Below are 8,865 nucleotides of genomic sequence, written 5' to 3'. Positions count from 1 at the left end.
ATATTATATTAAGGAAAGTGAATGTATGAAAAATTGTTGTCTAACAAAAGAGTTGGCCAGCAGCCCAGCACTAATCAATTAGTTGATATTATATTAGGTCAACGCCATTCGTCCTGATCGGCCAAACTAATTTAAACCAAATTTAAGCACTGATGAATGCTATTAAATATCCTAAACAGCATTAGCAGCTCTTAATCCACCCACGTTGTAGTCTTTATACACACAACTTAGCAGAAAGATAAGCATGTGAATGCCCAAAAAAGTGCCCAAACAATTCAAACTATCCCCAAAATGTCCCTCGACTCCGACTCATCAGCACTCCCTTCCTCCAGCCGAGACTGGTACTTCCCCTCACCGCCCTTCATCCACGCCGCGAAATCCCCAAAATACCACCGAAGATTCTCCACAAACCCCAGACCTTCCCAGCCCCTCCCCTCCGATTCTCCGGCGACGCCGTTTCGTGCCGTTCCCTCCTCCACCTCTGCCCCTCCCAGGACTTTCAACCATGACAGACTCCGCCGGAGAGTTGACTTTCCCCGTCGGCCAGAGAAGCCGCCTCGAAACGAGCCCAGTCTCGGTGTCCCCGATGGCGTCTCCAGAAAGCGATCAGAGGCTTCCACCGCCGTCGCCGGCGACAAGTTCCCTAGGTTTTCCCAGCCCGGCTTCAAGCCTCGGTGGAAAATGGCGTTTTTAGTAGCGGTACATCTCTCTTTCTCTCTCAAAACATAGTCTGATTTTGACCGGAGCTCATAGTTTTGTTTGGACCTGGCAGATTCTATTGACAGTTTTCTCTTCAATGGTGTATCAAAATTTCTGTTTACATAGCCAAGTCAATGAGTTGCAGGTACTTGTTTAGTTGTTAAAACACTGAAATGAAATAGTGTATGCAACTTTGTTAGTGAGCTTGAGACCTATTCATTTGTACTTTCAGGATTATATATCCAAGCTTGAATTTAGATTACAAACCTACGATTCGGCAGGCTCTAAGGAGCTGATCAGTTCTAAATTTGGGCTGGAGGATGATCTTTCTAACAACGGCTTAAAACGATTAGCGCTTATGGTCTCCCTCTTACTATTATCAATCCCGCTTGTAGTTTTCAAGTACATTGACTATGTCTCGAGATCACGATCACCAGAGAATATCTCTGAAGAAGAGTCTCTAAACAAACAGCTAGCGTACCGTGTTGATTTGTTTTTGTCAGTCCATCCGTATTCGAAGCCATTGGCATTGTTGGTGGCCACACTATTGCTTATTTGTCTCGGGGGTTTAGCACTCTTTGGAGTGAAAGATGATAGCTTAGCAGAGTGTCTTTGGCTATCATGGACGTATGTGGCTGATTCAGGCAACCATACGGACTCTGAAAAGATTGGCGAAAGGCTTGTTTCGGTTTCCATTAGCTTTGGTGGGATGCTGATATTTGCAATGATGCTTGGACTTGTTTCTGATGCAATTTCGGAGAAATTTGACTCATTGAGGAAAGGAAGAAGTGAGGTTGTGGAGCAAAACCATACTTTAATCCTTGGTTGGAGTGATAAGTTGGTAATATTACTAATATATTATTGTATTGCTAATTTCTTTTCATTAGTTGGTTTATGTGATATACTTATGTAATTTAACTTGGCGAAAAGTGATTTGACTGAGAATTCCATTGTGAATTCAGGGTTCACTATTGAACCAGATTGCCATAGCCAATGAGAGTTTGGGTGGAGGGATTGTTGTAGTTATGGCTGAGCGAGACAAAGAGGAAATGGAACTTGACATTGGCAAAATGGAGTTTGATTTCAAAGGAACATCTGTAATCTGCAGAAGTGGTAGCCCTCTAATTCTCGCTGACCTGAAAAAGGTATATGATAGTGCTTTCTTTGTTACTTAACTTAAAGATCATTGATTCCTGTCACAATTGTTGTGGAACCTTCCTGAGAGGAGGGCACAGTGTGATATATCAGGCTTTTATCGTCTACCTCTGTATGCTCATTGAATTACACTGGCAGTTGCACTATTTTAGTGTATTTTAATGACGACTTAAAAGGCCCAATAGGAAAAAAGAATGCAGCTTAAGAAGCTGTTACAATATTTCTGGATCAAGGGACTGCAGAAACTTGAAATACCTAAAATTTAAAAATACCCCATTTTATGTAGTTAGTTTAACAGAGAAAGTTATGTGGGAGTATAAATTAACTCATAAAAGCATCATATGGTTAAGACTTAAGAGGTTGTTTTTGCAGATGTATTTGGTGCTTTTTGTCTTTTTGACCTTTTGTCATTTTACATTGTATTTGGTGTCATCATTTATGTCTCAATATTCTTAAGTGCATAAGTTTGAGGGATACCAGTTATTCATCTATGGGATCTATAATAAGAATGCCTTAAAAGTAGTTTTTAAGGAATATGTCTCTAATAGTGTGTGAAGCACGGTGACTTGAAATGATTGAAAATCACTTTGTTGTGATGCCAAATGCTCGCGTGAAGTTGTAAAATATTCATATTTACTCTAGGAGCGAGTCTAGCAACCCAAAATGTACCTTTGAATTTGTTGTCCATTAGTGAAACTTATTACCTTGGCACATACTACTGACTCAGACACTCAATTTATGTTCCTGTGAAAACTCAAATATCTATTTAATCACTTTTAAAGTCAATAGTTTCATCAAATAAAATGGTGTGGCTGTTAAATTTCATAAAGCAGTCTGAGTCTGAGTTCTGTTTTCCAAGTGTTTGCATGCATTTGAAGAAGTTAACTGAATTCATTTTGCATCTTACTCTTGACTGACATGTACACTTTTTTTTAAAAGAATAATTTTAGCTGTCTTATTCCTTTCCAGCTTCATTCATTGCTGTGTTAAGCATCAGGTTTTCTTTTAACTACACTGGATTTGATTCAGAATAGGTTTCAATGTGGTGTTTTGTTTAATAAAAATAAGAAAGAAACCATTTTCAGGATATCTTACGGCTTTGTATTCTTAGCTTTTTAAATTCGAATATCAATTCTGGTACTTATCTAAATGCATCCAGATATCTTTCCAATTACTTATATTCTGCACAAAAAATCTTCGAAAATCAAAGAGGTACAAGCACATATATGTTTTATGTCGCATCCAATGACATAACTTTGAAAGTATTGATAAATTTTGTATGCTTCGCCATGTGAAGTCTTAGACCTTTATTTGCAGGTATCTGTCTCCAAGGCACGTGCAATAATTGTCCTTGCTGAAGACGGAAATGCTGATCAGGTATAATCTACCATGATGTGAATGTCTGTGTTCTTATTCTTAGATATGAATTATTTATTTTGGGGATTTATGCTTATTTCCCTTGGGTTCTAAAAAACTTGTTCTTAAATATCTGATACCTTACAAGCATAATGTTCATTACATGTTTGTTTGGTGCAGAGTGATGCCCGTGCATTGAGAACTGTTTTAAGTCTAACCGGAGTGAAAGAGGGGCTTGGAGGACATATTGTTGTTGAACTAAGTGATCTTGACAATGAGGTTCTTGTTAAACTTGTTGGTGGAGATCTTGTTGAAACTGTTGTGGCTCATGATGTGATTGGTCGTCTGATGATTCAATGTGCTCGGCAGCCTGGACTTGCACAGGTCAAATTCTGCTTTTCTTTTAGCATTGTTTGGGTACCGATGGTATCATATTTGCTTTATACATGATGATTTTCTTATTGCTTCAAGTTCTTAGTGACTGGTGTATGGCAATTGAGTAAACCATTTTCTTTGATGGGCTGACAGATCTGGGAAGATATCCTCGGGTTTGAAAATTGTGAGTTCTATATCAAAAGATGGCCACAAATGGATGGCATGCATTTTGAGGATGTACTGATCAGTTATCCTGATGCCATTCCTTGTGGAGTCAAGGTTGCATCATTGGGTGGTAGAATTATTTTGAACCCGGATGACTCATATGTTCTACAAGAAGGCGATGAAGTACTTGTCATAGCAGAGGATGACGATACATATGCTCCTGCAGCATTGCCTATGGTGATTTCATATTTCTCTTAAGCATAGAGATTTATTAGAATTTCTTGGTCGTTTTGCCAACTTGTTCCATCTTTTTACTAGAAGAAACATTTTGACGGTAGATTAGTTCTCAGGGACGTTGGCGTCTTCTTGTTTTTGTTGTTGGTCCATCTCAGGTCAATAGGTATAGAGTAGCATCAATCCCCTGCTATCCAAAAGAAGAAGAGTGAACGTAGACTAATACTTACGGACACCAGTTGCTTCTTGTTTAAATTAAGCTCGATATAAGCTCAAAATAGGCGGGTGGGTAAAAGATTTTAAATGACTAATAAATGACAGCTATGGCAAAATTTTCTTGCATTGAAACTTTTGTTTTCTGGGAAGAAACAGATGCTTTTGCAGGGAAAAAAAGGGAATACATCACAATAGATGACAATAAGTCCTCCAAACAATAATAAAACACTATACAATCAGAAAGACGACTGTTTGAACACTGTGGTGGACATTATACTGATTTGCATGAAAGCGATTCAAAAAGAATATTCTTTAAATAAGAAAGTTGAGAACCATTCATCATGACATATAGTCTTCAGATGTAAGTCAATAACTATCGCAATATTAGAATAGCTGTGACTCCAACATAGGTATCTGTGTTCATAAGTTAAGTTTTGCCAATGTTTTATTTTTATTATTATTATTTTTTATGAACATCCAAGTCACTTTTTTATGGCAGGAAGGTTAGCAGTATCAAAGTTTAATAGATCATAACTGTCATTCTCGATATCTGTTTAATATAATTTGTAACCTGTAAATTATTTGTTGAGATCTCTTACAGACCTATGTCAAGTAAAACATGAACAGACGCAACTGTCTCACTGGAAACATCTCCTTGGTTGTGCACTTTAATTGTTGATGATTATTGACTTTGCTGTTAACATGTATGGTTGTTACTAGTGCCATAATATTTACTGTATTAACAATACTTGTCTTTATGCATATAACAGTGTAATCAAAATAAAAAGAAAATAAAAATTGAGTGGAACCGCAATCACAGAAATCTGGAGCTGTGGAACAAGGGTTAGAGGTCAATCTCTTTATGTCCAAATTAGGATGATGCCCATGGAGTTTGAGCGAAGGGAAAATGGCATAATTAAAACTCACAACACTACAATCACTTTGATCATTCAGGTCAAAGAGGCATCTTTCATTCAAATTTCTCGAACAGCAAGAAAGCCACAGAAGATTCTACTTTGTGGATGGAGGAGGGACATAGATGATATGCTTGTGGTAAGTTCATTCTATTGATGCTCCTAATTTTTCTTTTTCTTCGCCTCAATGCTGCAGGTCTGGAGAGGAAGTCTACCCAAAGACTTTGTTGTTCCAAAGTCTGCAGAAAGGATACTTTTATGTGGTTGGCGGCGAGATATGGAGGATATGATTATGGTAATGCCACAAGATGTCTGCAATCATGCCCCTAGTACTTGGGGTGTAGCTCTAGTATACAAACTGAATAACTGATAATAATCTTCTTAGATATCTTCCTGTTACTGAGCAGCTGAATTAGATTTCATTTTTGAACTGAGGTTCAAAATTTTGAAGTTTTATCTGCCGCATATACAGTTATATGGTTACATAATATTCTACTTATATAAGAAATTACAGCATCAATGATTTTTAGGTGTTGGATGCCTTCCTAGCCCCTGGTTCAGAGCTGTGGATGTTCAATGAGGTTGCAGAGAAGGAGAGGAAAAAGAAGCTCACTGATGGCGGTCTTGAAATCAGTCGTTTGGTAAATATATCCTTAGTTGACCGTGAAGGAAATGCTGTCATACGGCGACATTTAGAAAGCCTTCCTTTGCAATCTTTTGATTCGGTGAGCAGTTAATTGGTCTATTCATTTCAACAATCTGTATTGAGGTAGTCAAAGGAAGGGAACAAAAAACATCATACACAAGAGAAGGACCGTTACTTATTTGACATGATGTTTTGAATCAACAAGGCCAATATTGGGATAACCAGCCGGATCTGTTACCAACTTATTGGTGTACGGTCTCTAAACACTGATATTATTGTAGGATCCAGAATGTGGTGAACCAATTAGTTTCAAGAAAGCACTAGGTTCTCTCTCACATTGATAGCTGGCTCATAAGAATTTTTTTGGTTAATGTTTTATAATTTTGCACGTCTCTTTCCATTCATTGTTTAAACATACTCTAATTCATATGTGCAGATCTTAATTTTGGCGGATGAGTCTGTGGAAGACTCAGCAATTCAAGCTGATTCAAGATCTCTTGCCACTTTGCTTTTGATTCGTGATATTCAGGTACATTGCAACATGACCTTCGACTACACCATGAACATGAATGGTATTATTTTGAACTTCTACAAAAGATTCTTCAAATTTGTGATTTCTTAAGCATGTTATTTGTTGTATAGGAAGCTAGTTTCATTAATTTGGTCAAAGTATCTTTATTTTTGTGGTTTGTATGCAGTTTACTGTTTTACCCAACGTTCTTGTCTTTAAATATCAGCTTCTGACACAAGGCGGGTCAGAAAGCTAGCATATAACACGTCATTGTATTGCTTTCGTAAGTTTATTATTCGGCTTTAAAATCATTTTACTGATGTTGAAATGGATAATGGATGGCTGGCTTTTTTTCTCCTTAGATGAGTAGTCATATAACAGCAATGTTATTACTTGCTTGTATTAATCAAGATTTTCTCCTCACTAGATAGTTATGAATCTAATGAGAACTGCTTGTGAAGATGATTTGTATTTCGTTTGCCATATCATATTTACTTTCACCAAAATAGATTTATATTATTTCAGGCTAAGCGTCTTCCTATGGTAACACATCTTGAAAGGGGAAGCTTCTCACAGAGTTCGTGGATAGGGGAAATGCAGCAGGCTTCAGATAAATCGGTTATAATTAGTGAAATCCTGGACCCAAGGACTAAAAATCTATTGTCCATGTCAAAGATCAGCGACTATGTGCTATCGAATGAGCTTGTCAGCATGGCCCTGGCTATGGTAGCAGAGGATCGACAAATAAATGATGTGTTGGAGGAGCTGTTTGCAGAGGAGGTATCCTTCCCTTTGATGAATGTTTGTTCTACATTATATAATGCACTTTTATTCTTAACAATTTTAGTTTTAATTTTGACAATCAAAGATGGTGAATGATCATCAGCTCTTCTCTTGACACTTGGTGGATGATACATAGCCTTGCCTTTTCCCTTCTAGATTCCTTGCTATTTTCATTTTTATTTTTTTTCCTCTCCTTGATGGTATTTCTTTCAACTATGTCCATTTTTTAGTAGTTTAGTTGGGCTGTACAAACTAGTCTATTACCAAATGTCAAGGACATGATGGAAGTTTCTTTAGCCAATCTGGGGAGATTTGGAACACAACAGCCTTAATTAATACACACTGTGTAAGATCATTCTGTTAGAGGGTTTGTATCATGTATTTAGGGTTCTTGAAAGAAGTTTGTTGTCATTTGAAGAAGTGGTTGGACTTCATTTCTATCCTGTTTGAAGACTGTTATTTATTTATGTTTTTGGGGGAAAATGAAAAGGTTAGTTGCACAAAATTTTAAGCACTTAGTGTGACAGTTCCATTAGTTTTCTCTTATAAAGTAACATTGAGTCTTGAAAAAGAACTATTCTGCTTATAGCTCTTCAATTCCCATTTCATGGTTAATTTTCTTTTTGTACCTGGCTAATTTCGTATTTCAAAATCTTACGTCTTATGTATTGTTCAGGGAAATGAATTGCAAATAAGGCAAGCGGATCTTTATCTCCGTGAAGGAGAGGAGTTGAGCTTCTATGAAATACTCTTGCGTGCACGACAAAGGAGAGAGATCATGATTGGTTATCGTTTAGCTGATGCTGAGAGAGCTGTCATCAACCCTGCTGCTAAAAGTGAGAGACGGAGGTGGTCAGTGAAGGATGTATTTGTGGTGATTGCAGAGAAGGAATGAAGCATATCTGAAACTAACAATGAAGGCAGATGTATAAACCTCCACACGTTCACTCTTGATGAAAGTCCCTGACTGGCAACTAAGAACATAAATAACGATAGCTTCTATCCGTTCTGTGCGAAACTTCATCTTTAAAATTGCAGATCAACTGTGGTATTTCCGCAGATCATAGGTGATGTGTGCTCTCTTATCAACAATGTATATGTGATCCACACATACTAGTCAAAGCTATGGGACGTGACATTGAGACCGATCAAGTTGGTGTTCAAGCGTGTTTTTCTGATCAATCATGTAGCTATGCTTCTCTCTCTGAAGGTACAGTTGTTTCAGTTTAGTTGTCAAAGATTAAGTAGTATATTGAGTGGACTTGCTACAAGTTTATTTCAGAAAAACAGTTCAGGAAGCAAGCAAGCGGAGTTAGTTGAAGGGATGAGCAATGATTCCAGCCTTGGACTATGATTTTCTCCTTGTTCACCGGAGGCCTTTGTTTCTTTGGTTGTTTTAAAGAAATTTCCCAATGTATGTGTATATATTTATATTTATCCAAGAGAATGAATTTAATCATATTAAAAAGTATAACATGAAAAGTACCACATTCCACTTGGCAACAATTAAAAAATTACAATCCCTAGTGATGAAATGATTAAAGAGGGTTATTTCAAGGTCAAAATGTTAAAAAAGTATTCTATAAGGTGATTCGTGTTCATGATAAAATTGTCATTTTTAAAATAAAAAAAGGGTTTTTTTTTTCATTACCATTATACCGTCTTTTTGTAAACTTTCATTTAGACCGATCTCTCTTTCAAACTAAATTCAAATAAACATAGAGACGAAGCGAGACCAATGATGACTGACAAACTTTCATTTAGACCGATCTCTCTTTCAAACTAAATTCAAATAAACATAGAGACGAAGC

At 37.1% G+C, this 8,865-nt stretch overlaps 1 protein-coding gene across 2 annotated transcripts; it reads left to right on the top strand.

Annotated features, from left to right (window-relative positions):
• The first annotated feature begins 240 nt into the window (after nt 1-240).
• Nucleotides 241-8,513, top strand: LOC126791819 (ion channel CASTOR-like). Of its 2 annotated transcripts, none has more exons than XM_050518307.1 (12): nt 241-699; nt 773-844; nt 932-1,540; nt 1,662-1,844; nt 3,172-3,231; nt 3,391-3,594; nt 3,739-3,987; nt 5,311-5,409; nt 5,645-5,839; nt 6,197-6,289; nt 6,797-7,051; nt 7,731-8,513. In XM_050518307.1, the coding sequence occupies exons 1-12, from the start codon at nt 292-294 to the stop codon at nt 7,947-7,949; spliced, it is 2,646 nt and encodes an 881-aa protein (XP_050374264.1). In that variant the 5' UTR covers nt 241-291; the 3' UTR covers nt 7,950-8,513. The 2 variants fall into 2 exon arrangements, with proteins under 2 accessions (XP_050374264.1, XP_050374265.1); XM_050518308.1 differs by lacking the exon at nt 5,311-5,409 and adding an exon at nt 5,155-5,253.
• The last annotated feature ends 352 nt before the right edge of the window (nt 8,514-8,865 follow it).

This window comes from Argentina anserina, chromosome 4, assembly GCF_933775445.1.
Source record: "Argentina anserina chromosome 4, drPotAnse1.1, whole genome shotgun sequence".
In the NCBI taxonomy this organism is placed as follows: Eukaryota; Viridiplantae; Streptophyta; class Magnoliopsida; order Rosales; family Rosaceae; genus Argentina; species Argentina anserina.
Note: the sequence above shows the minus strand (reverse complement) of the source record. Positions and strands in the feature narration are given on the sequence as shown.